At 41.3% G+C, this 20,430-nt stretch overlaps 1 protein-coding gene across 1 annotated transcript in view; it reads left to right on the top strand.

Moving 5' to 3' along the window:
• Positions 1-20,430, top strand: part of SLC9A4 (solute carrier family 9 member A4) — a gene marked incomplete at its 3' end in the record, with an annotated part of 30,104 nt that overhangs the window by 7,621 nt on the left and 2,053 nt on the right. Inside the window, exons 3-11 of the mRNA XM_084227015.1 lie at positions 509-768; positions 3,825-4,042; positions 6,012-6,214; positions 7,337-7,423; positions 8,674-8,744; positions 10,989-11,150; positions 16,774-16,870; positions 18,608-18,739; positions 19,453-19,540. Of these exons, the coding sequence (XP_084083141.1) occupies positions 509-768; positions 3,825-4,042; positions 6,012-6,214; positions 7,337-7,423; positions 8,674-8,744; positions 10,989-11,150; positions 16,774-16,870; positions 18,608-18,739; positions 19,453-19,540 (1,318 nt within the window). The remainder of the gene's footprint in view (positions 1-508; positions 769-3,824; positions 4,043-6,011; positions 6,215-7,336; positions 7,424-8,673; positions 8,745-10,988; positions 11,151-16,773; positions 16,871-18,607; positions 18,740-19,452; positions 19,541-20,430) is intronic.

Below are 20,430 nucleotides of genomic sequence, written 5' to 3'. Positions count from 1 at the left end.
TGATGAAGTTTGTCAAGTCTACTGACTGATCCTATAAACAAATTAAATGGGATTTAAATCAAATATGTGATATGTGACTCTTAGTCCCTGCACTGCCCCATCCTGAGTCAGAAGGAGAACATGGAGGGTAAAGCCTGAGGTTTTTAAGGTACCCAGCTGAGCTTCTAGCCTTTTCTGCAAAGACCAAAAATTAAATTAACTGTCAAACAAACCAAAAAAAAGTAATTTTTTTATTCAATGGCATGTGGTCCCTCAGTAATTTACTACTATTGTACAGCCACTTACCCTTCTATTTTTTTTTTTTTTTTTGCTCTTTTTCAGTACACTTAATGGGCTCTTATTTCTGAGACTTAAGAACCATCTGAAATGTCAATTGTTACCTTGCTGATCTGTCTAAAGCAATTTCCAGCACACACAGACACTAAACACACACACATTGCTTCGCCTATGAAATAGGTGCCTGGTTCAGAAAGATGCCTAACTGCTGTTTTCCTATTTTCACATGTAGGTTTTATACAACATCTTCATTGCCTTCACCCAGATGCACAGGTACGAAGAAATCGAATCCATCGACGTCTTTGCTGGCTTTGCGCGCTTCTTCGTGGTGGGGCTGGGTGGAGTCTTGTTTGGCATCGTGTTTGGATTTGTCTCAGCATTCATGACTCGCTTCACCCGCAACGTCTCTTCAATTGAACCCCTGCTGGTCTTCATGTTCAGCTACCTCTCCTACTTGTCTGCTGAAACCCTTTACATCTCTGGCATTTTGGCGTGAGTATTCCTTACGGCTTTTTGCATGATCTCTTGGGGGAACTGGCGTTGTTTTGTGGTGGTTTGCTCAAGGTTGGTGCAACACAGGCGTTCAGTCTCTGGCTTAGAGAGGCAGTGCACAGCTTCTTAGAGATCTGTAAAATGCAGTGGTAACTAGGAAAAGCAAGCCCATGGCCAGTGTAGGCACAGATATTCTACTGAAGGGTATTGACAAGTTGTGGGCAAAGTGGCCAGTGCTGCCACCACCTGTCTTCTATCTCTGACAAGATCAGCAGAAGAGAATGATTTGATACTGCATCAGTTTATCTGTATTTATTTCTAAGCAGCTTCACCATCAGATTCCAAGAGAGACATAAAGCAATGGATATGGAAAATATAAGAAAGCACATCTGAGTTCTTTCCCTAACACAATTCACTGGAATTGTATTACATTTGAACAGCATCACTGGGACTGGAACTGGAGACAAACTAGGTGAAAGAGAACATCCCCTACACATGCATTCTTCCAGTCATGGATATGGATATTGGCAATCTTCTATTTTTGTGGTCAGGATAGCTTGATACTGCTGTAATGCTGGGGACATGTTCCTCAAAGTATGTGGTGGTATGGGTGCCTGCTGCAGAGAGAAAGCTGTTAGGCTCTTGATTGGAATAAATGCAGGAATGGTGAGAATTGTAGGAAGGAAAGAGGATGGCAGCAGGAAAGGAGCTGGAAGAGAAAGGAAGGAAGAGGGATGGAAGTGAGAGACTTAAGGAGAAAGCTGCTGGCAAGTGACTCGCAAGGATACCACCCAAAACAGCCCAGCTGCGGGGTGCAGCACCAAGAGATGGAGACCTCCTGTTGCTAAATGCTCCAGCTGGTGCTGCTGGCAGCCGCAGGCTCAGTGCACAGCTGATGGGTAGCAGCAGCTTTGCATGGCCTCTGCTGGCTCTGAGCTTTCATGATGGGCCTTGGATGACCTCGTGTTGTGGAAAGTGCTTCCCTTTATAGAGGACAAACCAGTTTAACTTAACAAATACAAGCATATGGCTGCTGATGCCCAGACCGGGGCATTTACTCACCTCAACTTGTGAAGCTCTGATTTCACAGAATCACAGAATGGTTTGGGTTGGAAGGGACATTTAAAGGCCATCTAGTCCAATGCCCTGGCAATGAGCAGGGACATCTTCAGCTAGATCAGGTTGCTCAGAGCCCCATCCAAACTGACCTTTAATGTTTTCACAGGTGGGATATCTGCCACCCTTCTGAGCAACCTCTTCCGGTGCTTCACCACTCTCATTGTAAAATAGTTTTTCCTTACATTTAGTCTAAATCTACCTAAATCTCTTAGTCTAAAACTATTATCCCCCGTCATATTGCAATAGGTGCTATTAAAAAGTTTGTCCCTGTCTTTCTCATAGGCCTCTTTTAAATGTCAAAAGATTGAAATAAGGTGCTCCTGAAGCCTTCTCTTCTGCAGGTGAAGAACCCTGGGTTATTCTGCTTCAGATCAGAATTGCCTTTATAAGAATAACCTTTGCAGGATGGTCCTGGGAAGTAGTATTTGAATATTTAAACATATTTAATAAATGATTAGACTGTATATAGATTATCTTGAGCAATTAGACAAAGCAGATGAGTCTTGTGCTATGTTTTGTATACCCAACACATATGCTCAGATTGAGCTGACTGGCAGCTTTAGTTGAGCAGGATTAGATGTACTGTGCAGTGAACAGTAAAACCATATGGATCTCTTCCTACTGCCCAAAATACTGCCTCTCCACCTACTCCTTGCACAAGACTTCATAGGTCTTTATTTCTTTCACTTCTTATTTTCATTAGAGTTCTGAAATTATTAGTAATTTAAGAATGGTAATATAATTTGGACTTATTATTCTTACTGCTTCATTAAGGAAATTATTGCTTGTTTTAGAGATGGAAACTTATTGCCACCTTGGTGAATTATTGAGGATTCATTCATTTTTCACTTGGATCATGAAAGTCTATTATGTATGTGTATCTGAAAGTCAACAGTATTAATCATTAATGCCTAATGGCCTTGTCTTGGAGTGTCCTTGGACATGCTAAATGACTCAGCTCCACCAGGATACCCTTGAGATTTCTTCAGTGGAAATTAAATGAACTGAAACTAGAGGAAGGTTATCTAATGAACAGTCATCATTCTCTGAATTCACAAGTTTGGAAAAATATCATTACAAGAGGCCCCCAGAGACTAAAATCATATCAGTAGAAACTAGATAGGTGATGGATTATGTTACTAGCATAGCACTCAATCTGTGTGTTACCTATGGAAAATGCAGAAGGGAAAAGGAAATCCCCTTCAGCAGTGCTGATCAAAGTCTGCTGCTCCATGTGAATTGTCACCCAGTCTGTGCTGGGCAGCTGCTGATGCCTCTGACACAGGCATCAGAAGAAGTGAAAAACGTCCCCTTGCTTCCTTCGGCACATTCCACACACCCCAGGTAACTCCGGGGAGGAGGACACCTCTGTAGGATAACTGAATTTTCTCCTGCTGTGCCACCATGGGCTGCTGTGGCTGGAGAGTCCTGAAGCTTGCCCTGGCACTGCTGATCTGCCAGCCAGCTGCCAGGGAGCCACGGCAGCCTGGCCCTGGCATGGGGCTGCCATGATCTGCACTGCCACCTCAAGGGAGAACGTCACCAAGAGGCAGGTTGTGCCTCTCTAGCTGATCCACCTGTAGGCTGGTACAAAACCGACCTGCCTGTTGTTTGAGACAAATATTTGGTGCTTGGTGGCTCCGTGTTAGGCATTCGGGATAAAATGGACTTTGAGCTGGAATGTGATACCCTCCCTTCCTTGTCAGAAACACTGACTAGTTTGCTTCCTTTATCCTATAAGTAAAACAGATTTGTAATCCTGAATGAAGATCCTTTTCTATCTAATGAGATAGCTAATGTCACTGAAGAAATAAAATGCTTGCTTTGATGAAGGTCAGAACCTGGTGGTGGAGAGTACAGGTAACGAGGGCTGATGTTGTCCTTAACTGAAAAGAAGAACAGGTTGTGGCTGATTTCTCATGTTTTGCTTGATACAGGATGACAGCATGTGCAGTGACAATGAAAAAATACGTGGAGGAGAATGTTTCCCAGAATTCTTATACCACAATAAAATATTTCATGAAGATGCTAAGCAGCATCAGTGAGACCCTGATTTTTGTGTTCATGGGAGTGTCTACAGTGGGGAAAAACCATGAATGGAACTGGGCCTTCATTTGCTTCACTCTGTTCTTCTGCCTCATTTGGAGGACCCTGAGTAAGTCAACTTTTGCAGACAACCTTCTCTGCATATATGAGAAAAAGTCTTCGGCACAAAATTTTGTTAGAAAAGTCTGTGGGGACGGCACAACTGGTTTGACAACAAATTTACTTGTTTATATTACTGACAAGCAAACTTCACAGCTCTACACATAGAGAAAAAGGGGAAAAAAGCCCCACACAAATCTGAATGCCAGTCTCCAAGCACAGACTTTACATTTAGGTGAAAATGGATTTTCTTAAAGCAAAATTAAAATATTGTCATGATTATGCCTATAGAGATGTTTATATCTTAATTTACTATATGCCCCTTGGGTAAGTGGGCCTCATAATGATTTCACAACACACTGCCATTAACTTATTAATTATGTAATGTATATCATCACACTTCCAGTGTTATAACACTACAGGTCCTGGGTTGGGAGTGCTGGAGGCATAGAAAAAGAGGAAAGTTGAAAATTAGCACTAATAGATAACAGAACAGGGACTTACACCACATGTGGGCCAACAGCACTATGCTACTGCTCCTCACAAGTCAAGTCTAAAGTTTTAAACTGCTAAAAAGAAGTGCCCATATGAAATTACTCCATTTTTGCACATGGTATGTCCCATTCCTGCAAAGGTGTCCTACTCCCTGACCTGTGGGACAGATTCCTCAGCATGGGCATTATAGATGATGTCAGACAAGTTGTGAGACACAGTTTCTCATCTTCTCCTGCTGTCCAGGATGGGTTGAAAATAATGCTGAAAAGGGAGAAGGAACAAGAAGGCTGGTGGTTGGTGTTCTGGAGGTGGTAGCAAAAAGGAAGTAATTACACATTTTCTTGCTATAGCTGGACCAAGTGTGGCCTCTAAATTTTTAAAGGCTTGCTCTGCACTTTGAAATATGCTTCTAATTAAGATAGAAACAATGCTCTCCTGGTAGAAAAGCTGTTTTCCAGCCACATGTCCATCCTTCTCTCAGACACCAAGGGGAGTGCTAGAGCTTTCCAGAGGAGGGACCAAACATTTTCTGCTAAATTTGTGTGTTAAAATGATTATATAATTTTCTCTGAAGCTTGAATAAAGTAAAGAGAACTGGCCTGAGGTTGATACCTCACATAGGCTGTTTCACTCTGAGTACCTGATGCCTAGCATAATTATAAGGAGCCAAAAAAGGTCTTGCATAAAGTGATATCCAGCAACCTACAGAAGAGGATGCTGTTACTAGCTTTACCTCTAATAATCCGAGTGTATCAGTGACAGCTGTGTAAAATAACAGCCCTTATCAGCACTTGTCAGCTTTTATGTCAGTAATTTAATGGTTTCCACATAAAACAGAGGATATATATTTCTTGTGGAGGATGAAGAAGCAAATCAAACAAATTGCTAAAATTGCACTATAAAGACAAGTTGCAGTCCTTACACAGCCACAGATTATCTTATTAATTTTAAATTTTATTAAGATAAAATGAAGTTTGAGAAATAAACAAAGAATTAGAGACACAATGAGCCCGAGGATTAAAATTTAAAATGCTATTATTCTTTGTCTTTCAGTGAACCTTTCCACAGGACTTGTTGGTAAAGCACTCTTCAAACACTCTGGGCAGATACTGTGCAGAAAGCGGGAAACATTGCAAGGGAAGGCAGAGAGAAAACTCTCATCCAGTTTGTTTTTCTTTTCTCCAGAACACTTTGGAGGAACCTATGCAACATAAGTATAGGAAGTCAATATTTTCCCCTTATCTCTCTTCTAAACTGTGTTAATGAATTTAAATCCTGAAGCTGTTAGGAACAACAGTATTTTATAGGAGATATTTCACACGAGCCAAATTTAGCAGTTGGTCAAAGAGAAGCTACAAGAAACAAGAGAAAAAAGTGGCTGTCAGCAGTTCCCCAAAACAACAATTGTTTTGCTTTTAATATTTAATATTTTCTTTTTCTCCTTGATTAATAATAGCTGTGGTTTTTTTTTTCCCCCTTCCTAGGTGTGTTTGCTCTCTTCTACATCAGTAACAAGTTCCGAACATATCCCTTCACCTTCAAAGACCAACTCATTATTTCTTACAGCGGCCTCCGAGGAGCCAGCAGCTTTTCTCTTGCATTCTTGCTTCCAGTGAATCTTTTCCCCAGAAAAAACCTATTCATCACTGCGACCCTTGTGGTTATATATTTCACTGTGTTCATCCAAGTATGTATATTTCTTAATGGATAACTTTCATCTACTAGAGGTGACTGAAAGCTTCATAGTGAAAATTGCATTCAATTCACTCTTAGGCTAGGACAAGTTATTGCATTTTAGGGCCAGATTTAGCAATGTATATTGTGTAATTAGCCTTTTTTAGAGGTTTTAGGTAATACAAAAATTCTGTATTGAAAACATGTATCTTTTAAAATATTCAGGGGAGAGGGCACTTGGTATTGAGAATTATTTATCTTCATTCCACATATATTTCCTGGTGCTTCCAGTTTAAGAAGTCTTTTAGCTTTACTTTTCAGTACTGATTCATTCTTTATTAGTGATGTATTGCAAACTGATCAGAAAACAGTATGTCTGTTCTGTGACAGATTTTGAATTTTATACTTTTATCTTTGTCTTGGAGACCAAATACAAATATTTTTAAATCCTTTGCCAAAGAATATTGGCAAAAATAAAGTGAATAAGTACATTTGTAAGTATAGGTGTTTACTTAAATATTTGAGTTATTCTACCTTGCTTCTGCTGTGCCTGGAAGAACTGAAACTTCTAGAGAACACTGCATCCCACATTTTGCATTTTCCAATACCAAGGTCTCAGACCCTCTAGGGTGCCAGTGGGGCACTGTGCACTTGTGATAAGTAAGGTGCTTAGGTTCCACCAGAATGTTTCAGAAAAACCAATTTATTTCTATTTCCACTTTTAAAATGGTTTTCTGTAGCAGTCCAATAAAGAAATGGGAAAAACTGAAAACTGTTTCTAAGTGAAAAACCCCTGGAATGTTTAATTCTGAAAATGTTGAAGTAAATGGTTTTAAGACTTCAAGACCTCCCAAAGATAATTTTCTTTTCAAATGAATTCTCTTTTGAAGATGATTGCCAATGAGTCAGTTACTTTACATTATTCGAATATGCCAATAAATAGAATCTCACTTAGAAGACCCCCTTTTAAAATGGTTTTGATTTTAAATTCTCTTCTGTAGCTCTCCATACAAATAATGGTTCATTTCTGTGCTCAGACACAGCTTTCCTAACTGATTAAAATTATCCCCTTTTGTTTTCATTCTATTTTTGCCTAAAAGATAATTAACAATTCAACTCATTATTCCAAATACAGGGAATCACAATTGGACCATTGGTCAGATATCTGGATGTTAAAAAGACTAACAAGAAGGAATCCATCAATGAAGAAATTCATGTGCGAGTAAGTTTTTTGTATCAGTAACCTCTATCCCAAAAAGAAAAGAACAGGTATTCTGAAAGAGCTGGAAAGAGGCAGGCATTGGAAACCTGGCAGGCAGTGCATTTGGATGCTCAATGCTTTTAAGAATGTATGGAGGCAACTTAGGCATGATTTTCTAAGATCCTGCATCTCATTTCTATTCATATTTAGTATCATATTATACTATCATCCGCAAGTGTCAGGGTGTATTAGGTCCCTTTTTTATTGGTACTTTTACCATGGGAGGACAGAAAGAGCAAGGTAATGTTTGCCAAAGCTCTCATTGTCCTTCCTAGCTGGATTAGTCAGAAACACTTGTTGACATCTTTTGACCAGTTCCAGACACTGAAGTCTTATAAGTCTTTAATCCAGATTTATTGAACTGAGTTGAACCATTGAACTGCAAACTTAGTTTCAATTTATTCTGAGTAGTCATTTTTTACCCTCTCAAATATTTACTTCAGTTCCCAAATAACTATTATATAAAACAGCAGGAAGTTGTTCAATCTAATTTAACATTACAGAAAACCTATGTACATTCTTTCATTTCACAATGGGGAATACATTTGAAATCAACAGAAACACTGTGTCTTAAAATGAAAAACACACAGAGACATACACTGAAGAGATATTTGCAAAATTAGAACATCTGAACTGATTTTGAATTAAAGTGAATTTAATTTTTCCTACCTGAACCTTTACAATGAACCTTGAAGAGAACTTGCATTTTATACCACCCCTTATGACAATATGTCTGTAAGAATTGGCCTTTTTCTGTCTCTGTAGTGCTGGACAAGCAAAAAAAAAGACTGAAAGTAACAGAAGGTAGCAGTGCCCAGTCTCACGTCATTCTGCAAAATCCTCAGAGAATTTACCTGTCAAGGTGAAGGTGTTGGTATGGCCTTGTGCCTCTCCCAGGAAGGCCACACATGAGGAGGGGAAACCTGGAGGGGAAACAGAACCAAGAATTTATATTTTGGGTTCAGTAGACAAAAAGGACCCAACAATTTTTTGCCTCCATCAAAACACTGCCACTGCAGCCAAGCTGCCACAGTGGTATCATTGCCTTGATTTTAGAGATAAGTAAGTGCTTTCAGAATTAACTTACATGCTCCAATTAAAAAAAATCTCAAAATCATGTAAGTAAGTGCATATTTGTGGTAACATTTCATAATGAACACATGGACATTTCATAATGGCCACTTAAAATGTTTCCATGTTTTTTTCTGTAGTTGATGGATCACTTGAAGGCTGGTATTGAAGACATATGTGGACATTGGAGTCATTATCAGCTGAGAGATAAGTAAGCATCTCTTATTGCAGTCCAATATAATAAAATAACCTATCTATCAGGTAAAATATAGTAGGTAAATAGAAGAGGAAATCAAAATGCTGGGGTCATGTGCTATATCTCTTTTTAGAAACTGACTCCTGAGTAACCATTAACTTTTGAGAGTGCAATGCTCATACATTGCCTGCTAAATTGGATCTGCACAAGCAGAAAAAACAAGCTTTCAGAAAGAAAAACATAGCATGGGAACTCATGCTGCAGACATCAGCCTGTGCACAGCCTTGGTATAAATCTGAGATCCCAGGAAATACTTCTGTAACTCTGGATTTAGAACATAAGCTACACATGGTCTCAGTGCTTTGCTGGCTTTTGCTGTGAGCCTCCACAGCAAAAAGGATCCCTTGCTGGTAGTAGAGAATCAGTAATAATTAGTCACCTGTCCTTACAGGTCTTTGCATCAGTAACATCTAAAATAAGAGCGCTGAAGGGAGTGTTTGAATTTAAACAGCCAGTAGCATAAGCAGATCTAGTCTTTACTCAGAAATGCAGGACCCACATTGTCCCTTCCAGGGACAGTGGATGAGGTGGTTTTGTGAAGCTTTGCAGCTCTTCCAGACTCTGCCCAGAAGAGACAGATCTTCTGCTCCCTTTACCTTTCCCTAAGGGAGTCCTGTGGACATGTTGGCCACCACCACAGCATGTGAAGGCAAGTAGGGAAAAGACTGATTTTTCTTTCTCCAAACATCTTATTATGATGCCATGGGCTAAAAGTTATCCCTAGTTATGCCCAGGCTTTTGTGCTGGAATCCTGTCTGACCTTTCAGCATTGGACTCCAGTAATCTAGCCAAGGGTGTCTGTTGGGACAAGTGGCAAGTCCTTCCCTATGGAAACCAGACATTCAGAGGGGGAACAGGATGACTAGTTTGCATCCAATTCTTGTCCCAATGGGAAGTAATGATATAATGTACCAGGGCATACCCAGAATCTAAAATGTCTACCTGGTTCTGAGTACAGAGATAGCTTTAGGACATCCATCTGCTGGGACCACACCACTGTCTGGGCAGTCAACAAACTGAATAAATCTCTGCTGGAGCAGTAAATCCATTTAAATAGCTGCATTTACACATATCTGTGATTAAATGCCATCCATTTGTCCCATATCTACCTGATAGGTCTGAAAAGAGAATTTTCCCTGAACTAGCCATAAATGTAGTGTTTTGGTTCACGGACAGATTAAAAAACCACACTGTGTCTGAGGACATTTAATATAAGAGGATTGAATTAAAAAGTATTCCCTAAACTTTTGTATGCAGCTTTAAAGTTGTGTACAGAATTAATTACTTAAGCAATGAAAATCTAGGAGGCTTTTTATTACACAGAAAAACATAAAGAGCTGTAATCGCCCGGCAAATATTTGTGTACCTTCCTCTGCAATTAATGAATAAAAAAGGGCCTTTGCTAAGGAAAGAAAGATACAAACCCTGGAGTGCTTTTCCCAGCATCGTGGAGCACCTTACCTTACCTTGCTGTGGTAAACTGTTCCTTTGAAAGAAACAGAACTGTTGCTCTGCTGAAGATCTGCTGTTGTTGTGCTAAATGTCTGCCTGAAAGCATGTACCTGTTCCAAGGCACCCACACACATTCACATTCAAATTATGTCACACATTAGCAATATTTGACAATCTGCAGCATTCAAGCACACAGTATTTTGGGGTCCTTTCAATTTCTCTGTTATTCAGAATACAAAGAAATGTATTTTCTCTGCTCTAATTGTCAGGATTCAAAATTATCAGCAATGTAATGGGCCCTAACTACTGTAACTGCTGGGCCACTTAGAGCCTCATTGGTGGCTGACTGAATAGGCCAGGATTACAGTAAGAGCAGCTGCTGCTGTTATGTCCTTCTATAATGCAACATTTGTACAAAAGCATGGAGACTGGCCGTATTCTTTTCTGACAAATGTGGCAGTGTAATATGCAAACATACACGCAGCCCTCTTTTTTGCTCTGATTGCAGCTTGTTTCTTTCTTTTGTCTAGCGGGCTCTGCAATCTCTGTGGACCAGTAGACTATGCCAAATATCCCCCTAAAGGTCTCTGCTCACCAGGCCTTCAGGAGTCCACAGGTGCCTCTAATTTGTATTCAGTTTCCACCACTGAATTGTAGATATATGCATTTGAATGAAGGTCAGCTTGTAGCACAGAAATGAAAACATACTTCCTTTTCAACACTTGGATTTTGGTATCTCTTTTGCAGATTTAAGAAGTTTGATAATAAGTATTTGAAGAAAATTTTAATTCGGGAACACCAGCCCAAGTCCAGCCTTGTGTCATTGTACAAAAAGATGGAGATAAAATTGGCCATCGAGATGGCTGAGAGTGGCATGAAAATTTCAAAACCATCCACTACTTCTTTACAGTGAGTACCAACCTCCTGACCCTTTGCAGAGTAGGGACAGGAGGACAGGGACAAAAATGAGGAAGTACCCAAGGTATTCCATGACTTAATTGAAATGTAAGAAAAAAGAAGACAGTTAAGAAAAGAGAAGGTGCAATTTGGTGTTCATCATAATTGCGCTTTGCTCAGAGAGCGATAATTAAAATAATGGACTTTCCTGTTTCTTTTCCATGATGGGCAGTCCTGAAGAGGAATCATGAGTCACGTACAGAAGCCGCTCTTGTTGCTTTAAATCGCAGTAGTGGCTCAAGACAGATGCACTTATCACTTACCTGGCCAGTGGGTTTTGTTAATCCCTGCCAGGTCCCTGCAGGATGGTTTAGCAAACAGGTCCTGACTCCATCATCCCAATCATGAATTTTTGCTGAGAGCAGATTTCTTTGTAGCATTTTCAATTTTTGCTGCTCCAGTTTGCAACCCCTCAAACCACCTTGCCATATTTTAGTATTTCCAAAACAAACAAATTTGTGCAATTAAACACTGAGAGCAGCCTGCCAAGAATGACTTGAGGATACTTGTGGTGGAAGTGCTGGACATGAACTGTCAATGTGCACTCACAGCCCAGAAAGACAACCATATCCTGCATCAAAAGCAGCATGGCCAGCAGGCTGGTGGAGGGGATTGTCCCCTGCCACTCTGCCCTTGTGAGACCCTAGGGTGCTGTGTCCAGCTCTGGGGTCCTCAGTACAGGGAAGGCATGGACCTGTTAGAGCCGGTCCAGAGGAGTGCCACAAAGATGATCAGAAGGCTGAAGCACCTCTCCAAGGAGACAGAGAAGGCTCTGGGAACACTTGTTTGCAGCTTTTCAGTGCTTAAAGAAGGCTTACAAGAAAGATAGGGACAGACTTTTTAGTAGACTTGTAGCAGTAGGACTGGGAGAAGGTAGGTTCAGACTAGGTACAAGCACTTCTTTATTATGCGGGTGGTGAAACTCTGGAACAGGTTGCTCTGGGAGATGGCAGATGCCTCATCCCAGGAAACATTCAAAGTCGGGGGCGATGCGGCTCTGAGCAACCTGACAGAGCTGAGGATGTCTCTTGCTCATTGTGGGGGGTTTGGAACCAGTTGCAAGGCATCCTATGATTCTATCAAACAGTAACTCGGCATCAGACAGACCAGGGGACAAAAGAGATGTGATCTCCAGAGGGAACTGAGGGAACAGCCCTCTAGGAGAAAAGTTTCACACATCTTCTGTCCTGCATACTATTATTGATATGCATGTATTTATTCTTGCCTTGCAACACACTGTCCAGAGCACAGGTACTGCTGCAGGCACTCCCCTCCATAATTTCTTGCTGACCACTGTTGCTGCTCTTTCCTGTTGCATCCTTAAACCACTCTCCATTCTACAGCAGCTCCTGGTAGGGTCCGGCACATATAACCTTTTTTGAATGATGATCACTCCCAATAACAGAAAATTCAAATATCAACTGGATATTAAATTAAAATCTTGCTTGAGACTCTGGCTTTATCACGTCAAGATCAATCTGTTTTCTTGCACTGATGTCAGCATGCAGTGTAAGACCCAGCCCTTTTCTCTCTAAATTATTCTTTGTTGAATGGATGATATTAAAAAAGACTGCATGTATGTCAGGCTCCTTTCTGTCTGCTGTAATCCCTTAACCATTCTGAGCCAAGAGAAAATGTGCAAGGTTGATAGACAATCCATGGCAATCAAACCACATCCCTCTTCTTTTCCTGAGGGACTGAGAAAATAAGACAAATTGCTCCAGCATAGTTCAGAAATTTTCTCCTGAGCTGAGAATTCAGATTGAAAAATATTCTTTAATAAACAGCTGATATGATGGACTAATTTTTGCCATCTCTACCCTGGCTATAATTGAATTTTGCTGTGCATCATCCTCTGATGAGAAAGCCTTTTTAAAAATGAAGTGTCAACTTCAGAAAAACAGCCTGTGGCTCAAAACCATTATGATCTTGCAGGCTGTGAGAGTGTTCTAGGAAAATACACGTTTCCCCACCTCTGTTCATTGATAAGTGTCTGCTGTTGAGGACTGCAGGAGACAGGATATTGAGCTAGTTGGTGGATCTTTGGTCTGAGCCAATACAGCTGTCTTTCCCCACAGCAATTAAATGAACCTGTGTAAAAGGTTTCTAAATGTATTTATAAATTGTCTGATTGCTATCATTGATTCAGCCTGTGCCTAAAGTCCCTATCTTCAGTGAAGATACAAAACTCTGGCCATGAACAAGAGGAGATTTGAAAGGAAATTCCAATGTATGTCATGTAAATCATTATTAGCAGTGCCAGAGTAGTGAGAAAACTCTTGCTCACACTTCTGATCAGTTTTTTCAGCCTTTATGCACACAAGGAGATTTCCTTTATAAGAATCAAAGCAGATCTCCAATGCTGTGCATTAGAGAATTGCATTCATGCTGGTGTGATTCCTGCAGGTGGAGTAGGTGTCCAATTTACAGTAAGTATTTTCAGTGTGGAGTGAGAAAATTTGCCCGTGGATTGTGCAACAAAGAATACACACTGGAATGAAAACAGAGCATTAGGTTATGATATTTTGGAGAATACAAGCCTGATAAATAAGGATGGAGATGGCAAAAGTGGAGTCTAGGAGATACCATCAAACTGTGAGTTTATGGCTGGTTTTTGTAGGAAATATGACCATTAGAGAAAAAGATGGTTTGGTACTGAGTTTACTTAATGCTGGCTTCATATTACTGCAATAATGACTTTGGTAAATCTTAGAATATACCAATACAGTACAGATTAGAACCAACTGTTGTGTTGTCATTTGTGGCGGTACAGTTATGAGAAAGTTGTGTCCCAATAATTTTACTCATTACCAGGAAGAGTGAAGATTAATGGAGAGTTTACAAAGTTCAAAATTTTAGATATAATATTAAAGACTGTGCAAGTATCAATGTATCAAGTATCAAGTATCTCCATATCTAAGGAAGAAAGAAATAATGTCATGGCAGTCATTACAGAGAGACAGTTTTCATGGCATATCATAATATTACCTTTTTCTTCACAAATACATATCCTGTGCTGTTTTTTGTTGTAACATGTTGGAAGTTTCAATAAGAACAAAGAAAGAGTTTCAGTATTACTTTATGGCTTTGGTAACATACTGTACATGTTTGGGGTGTTTTGAAAGCCCTTTCTTAAGGTACTGCAAAATGTGAAAGCAAATGTGAATGCCCATGTACGTGCACTGTTATCAGTTGGGCAGGGTAATTTCCAATCCCATGAAAAGAATGACGGTTTTTTATTTGCAGTCCAGAACAATATAGATTATCTTCATGCTGTTTTTTCTCTTGCTACCCCAGCTCAACTGAGACTCAAGCAGTTTAATTTACTCTATTTAATTCACTTTAAGAGCAAAATAATAAGATTTTAAACTACTTAGAACTGGATACTTCTGTGCTGGCATGTGGAGGTATGCAGCTGGAAAAGTAGAGATAATCTGATAATCTCCCTTGTGGAGTCAAGTTTTTCCCTGTTTAGATGCTTTCCCCTGTTTATCCCCAACTGTAAGGGATAAAGACCCCGTGGACACATTTAGTGAAGCACAAAGCAGGGAGGCAGTTCTTCCCTGTGATGTCAAAGCCACCTGCAGCAACTATCCCAGTTCCATTTGCATTACACAAATGAGCCAAGCCTGTATTTTAGAGACCAATACTTGATGGCAGTCCCCAGGGCTTGTGCTTAGGTCTCCCTAGGGTCTCCCTGTTGTCCAAAGGGACATCAGAGAGGGGCTGCTGACAGCAAGGAGCCTGGTTTCCCTGTGTGGAGGGCAGCACACACGGGCTGTGCCCCAGTCTGAGACACACCACACCCAGTAGGGAGTAAAGGTGCAGTGCCAGCCAAGCCTGAAAAATTGGTAGCATCCCCAGATCCTCTCAGTGTATCTCTGAGAGCTGAAAGCAAGGGAAAAAGGAACCAACCAACCAATGCTCCCACCCACTCAGCCCGGGAATTGGGTGATGGTAAAGGTATTTTTTCCCTAATGGTAAATAACTAACTTTGTTGTTATTGCAGCTGTTGGGAATTGATGAATGTCAATGATACATTTGATGGGAAGGATTTATCAGGGACAAGATCAGATTTCTGGTCAAATCCAGAAAGGCAGCCCTTTTCTGTCACACTTACTTGCCAGCACCTCAGTGGCAGACTCATGGGTCACTCATGCTTCAGTGAGGTCCTTAACCTGCTGCTTGTCCCAGTCCTAGCTCTAATGCTTTAATACTCTAATACCTTAACCTGTTGCTAATTTCCCTCTTCATTTCACAGAAAAAAAGTCAAGTCTCTGTTTTAGTCTGATAGCAGAATGAAAACACATCCCAAAACCTTGAATTATATCAGGAATTAAATCTTATATTCCAGGGATTTGGACAGGGGCCAGGGTACCAGGGATCACGATCTACTTTATGGTAAGAAGCAGTAAAATATAGATAGAATCCAGGCAGTTCATGTTGGTCCTACAAGCCTTCAAGATGTTCATGGTAGATTATAGAACAAAACAAAAGTAATATTGTTAAACTAGATGTAACTGCAAATTCCAACCTTTTTCCTATGTTTACATCATAATCACAGTTTAGCTTGAATGCATTGTCCTTTGCCATTAAAATTTTTAAATTTATTTTTGAGGAAATGTGAGATAGATGCACACAAAGCTCTGGCAATACTGTACATAGATCATAATTGATTTTTTAATTGCACAATTTACAGACAACACTTTAAGGACATAATTCAGTTGCAAAACACCACTTGCAATCCTTTTTTTTTTTTTAATGAGCCAAGAAAGCAAAATGGAGAAAGGAAAAATTCAGAAACAACAAGACAAACTCAGACTGATTCATCCTGAATGATCACTATCTATTTTCTTTTCCTGGGAATTCATCTGAACACTTACTCTCACAGTGATTGACTGATGTGGTGAAACCTGATAACATTTCACAGCAGCCCTCCTCCACTGTTTTGCTAGTGAAAAAGCCAGGCAGCTACCAGTGACTGTGGGCTTGTCAAAGTTTTTTAAAGACACAAAGATGATTATCTTTTAGGTGGTTCTTTAATTTCAAATGGAGAAACAGGTTCAGTAGCAAAGAAACTCTATCTGTTCTCCTCACCACAGGGCAGGTCTCTCAGACTTCATAATTAATATACTCCTTTGCTCTTAAGGATTTTCTTCACTTTCTCAGAGGAGTGAAAAACAGTAAGAGGGCAAGGCCCAGACTGCTAGACCATGCTGAGGTTTTTGTTCAGACAGAGGAGGAAACTTGCAGTGCTTTCCTGAGCGGGTTATGGCCTAATCTAATCCTTAAATAGGAACTTCCTTCTGGAGGTTGACGAAAGAAGAGTTTCTGCTGCCAGCTGTATGAGGGCTTGGGGCCCAATTTGACTGCCCACTATATGGATAAAACCAATGAAAGAACAAAATTTGACCTTTTTTAATTCATCTTTGCATTATTTGCAGGCGTTGCTGATCACTCAAAGGCTCTACATAGCCTTCTGTTCTAGCACTAAAAATAGTCCGTGCATTATTTAATGGGATTAGTATTTAATCAGCTCATTAATATCATATTTAATTTCCCCTTTTATTTACAGGAGCGGCAGGAGCCATTGCGCACACAGGCTGTCCCCGGCAGAGGTGGAGGCCATGAGAGATGTCCTGGCACACAACCTGTACCAAGTGCGCCAAAGGGTGCGTGAGCCGCGCCGCCGCCGCCGCGCTCTCTGCGGACCCGCAGCCCTCGTTCGCCCGCCCCGTACCGCGGCACCTGCAGGGAGGGCGAGGAGGGAAGAGCCGCGGGCTTGGGCTCGGAGCGGGGTGGAATAAAGGAAAACTGGGTTTGCGCCTTTTTTTTTTTTTTTTTTTTTTTTTTTTCCCGATCAGCTTTTCACCCTGACGGCCGCGCGAAAAGCCAGGGAAAATCTGTGACTGAGCTGTAGAGGTCAGGCTTCCCTCGCCGCTGGGCTGTGCGGCCGGGAATCCGCCCGGCCGGGGCTCCCGGGAGCGCTGGCAGGGCTCCGGCAGCAGCAGCAGCGAAACTCCGCTGCGGGGGCGGGCGGGCAAACACCGCGCAGCCCTGCGTGGGAGCGGCATCTACCCGTACCACAAGAGGAAAAAAACAAAGGAAAAAAATTTCCGCGTCCTGCGAGCTTCATTTTACACATTTAGGTGGTTTGTTTCCCCGTAAAAGTGGTGTGATAATGCCGCAGCGGGGATTTGTTTTGCAGAAATTTGCGGTGACCCCGCTGCAGCCCAGGGTATGGTATCTGCTTAATCCAGTCTCGGGCGCTGAATAGACAATTGAGAGCTCGCCCACAGCAATGAGTGGGAGAGAATACATTACAGTAACCTTGAAATTATGCCGATAAACAAGGCCAACTCATGTAACACACGTGTACTAGAAAATGCTAGGGCCTGCTCATTTAAATGTGGCATTATTAATATGTTATTCATTCCTAACGTTGTTTGATTTGCCGTGGCTAATTATCCTTATGATATTAATTTCTTATCTTACCAGCAACAATTTGCATATATAGTTATCTCTTAGCTTACTGAAATGAACTCTCTCTCTTCAAAATCAATTACAGTAATGACTATTTGTGCTAGTCATTTCCTATGTAGTATTGAGAATGGTGTGCTTTTGGAAATGAAAGATTGGATGGAAAGTAATGCCACTTCTAATACTCCTTTTCAGCTCTCGAAAGCTCTTGCTCCCCAGACCAGTTTTACAAGGACCCTTGCAAATGAAACTGAGATTCTGCTTTTTAAGAGGGATTATAAACTTCAGTGAATTTTTCTCTTTAAGGCAGATAATTATTTCCTTCATTTCACTAGATGTATGTGATAAACTAAAAAGCTTGTCTTAAATGATGCTCGGTTTAAGGGTAATATTAATTTGTAGTTTGTCCAAATATGGAAAGGAAACTCAGTTGTGCATCTCATTCTGAAGGTACATTCTTAGTTCCCGAGTGCATCTGAAGCTTGCTCCAGGCTCAGTAATATTAGTACCAAAGCTCACAGCTGAGTTAACCAGTTACCTCTTTCTTGGGACCTGCCTCATATCTGTAGCTCCTGACTGCACTTGATGAGATGAAAAAAGAGATGACAAAGACAGGACAAGCCCAGAGATGATAAGCCTTCTTAGGTCGGTATGTTTTATATACCTGCACTTTGAGCAGGTAAGAGTGTATCAAAAATGGCATCAAAACACAGCCCTTGAGGCCTGAGACTCACAGCTGTGTTCAGCTTCCTCCCATCTTGCTCTGCACAGTGAGATTTGTGCGTGGCTGCATTTTGCCGTGTGATACCAAAGTGATCCGTGTTGGGTCGGTGACCCAGCTGAGGCAGATCCCCTTGGCCCTGTGATTGATCAGACTGATTTACATTGCAAAAGCACTGAAAATGAGCCGGCTGCATTTTTTGTTTCAGGCACCAGCATACAACCGGCACAATCTTCCTACTGAGACAAGTGAGAAACAAGCACAAGAAATCCTCATCCGTCGGGAACACAGCCTGAGGCAAAGTCGCAGGAAGGGAAACAGCTTGCCTTGGGGTAGACCGGTACCTGTTATCCATCTACTGTTTATGTAAAAATCCTCTGCTTCTCTGTAAATATGGAAAGACACTAGTTTTAATGTGCTCTTTGCTGTAACTAAAATGGGTATTTTCTGGTATGCTCATGCAGCACTTACGAAGAAAGAGCTTCACTTAGCATGTGAGCAGCAAAGTTTTCGTGTCCCATCTCTATACATTGGTCAGAAATCAGCTTCTCTGGATGTATGTAGTAAAATAACGTAACTTGCATTGATTTTGCATGTGCCAAGTATAGTGTAATCAAAATGGCCTGATGCAAAGCCTGTGGCACGCTGATGATTTGGGTTCTCAATCAGTAAGAGATTTGTCTGACTGAAGGGAGGCATTGAACAGCACAGACATTTATAGCTGACATAATCATGGTTAAGGAAGAGAAATAAGTTCTTGTTGGATGGATTAGTTGTATTCAAATTTTTCACCTGAAATAAGAAAGGTGAACCTTAGAGGAACATGTTTTTCTCTGGTGATGGTAAAAGCCCTTTGGCTGTTATATCAGACAGACATTCTCACTGGAGCTGACGTTGAGTTCAACCATCCAAACCAAGCATTGATCTTATTCATACCTCTCAAAATTTGGCTGTAAAGGTGCAGCATATTGCCATAACTCTTCACTGTTTCACAAAGTAAGTGCCAAGTGGAGGCAATCACAGGCACTGGACACACTTCTGTCTCCTACACAGGTTAACACCACGGAAATACGCTACCTCTCCTTGCCTCAGGGTCCACGCCAGCCCACTAGAAGAAAAGCCAGGCATGTTACTTTTACAGGTAATGGAAGTGCTTTACTCTGTATCCTACTCCAGTAGCAAAAGAAACTTGGCCAGTTTGGTGGATTTAACGGTACTACATGTACAGTCCAATGGAATTCTATGGCCTCTTTAAATGAGCTGCACCCTTCTGTCCTTTCTGTTTTATCTATGTTGTTTATATGATCATTACTGCAGCAGTTTCTGTTTTGTTCCAGCACCTCCTGCTTTTCTCTTTTTCCCTCTTGAACAAATATTCTTGTGATCCCTTCAGTTCTGCCTGGCCAAGCTCAAGAACACAAATTAGCCATTCCCTGAAGCCCCACAGACAGAGCTGTATGCAAAATTATTATGACTTTCTGAACCTGTAGCCCAGGTGAGACTGAGCTCCATGCCCCCAGGTGCTGCAGGTACCAAGGCTGAGCAGATATTCCCAACAGGCAGCCCCACACTAAAATTAAGTGCATGTGTACACACAGCCAGACACAGAGAGCAGCACAGCCATGGCACAGGGCTCACACAAATGCAAACAGCACCAATGGCCTCATCCTTGCTCCCTCTCTGGCTGATGAGACTGATAGACTGTTAGGGAAAAGTTATAAATACATACATGCTATCTGAATCTCAGCTGGCCTGAGATACAGGCTCTGCTCAGTAGCTGGCCCTGGACCTTCCATCTGCACATTTGGTGGCCCTTGGGCACTAGGGGACACAGCCCCCTAGCAGCTGCTGGTACACAGACCTACACACATGCACACAGAGACTTGGTCTTACACCCTACCTCATGTACTGTAGGACCCTCCAGTAGCTGCCTTGGGCAGCCAGTCTTCCCTGTCTAAAAGACTTAAAGAATTCCACACAGCAGTCTCAGACCCAAAAGCACTGCAGACACTTCCAAGGAACCAAATGCTG

Source organism: Fringilla coelebs (genome assembly GCF_963513975.1).
Source record: "Fringilla coelebs genome assembly, chromosome: 2".
Classification (NCBI taxonomy): domain Eukaryota; kingdom Metazoa; phylum Chordata; class Aves; order Passeriformes; family Fringillidae; genus Fringilla; species Fringilla coelebs.
Note: the sequence above shows the minus strand (reverse complement) of the source record. Positions and strands in the feature narration are given on the sequence as shown.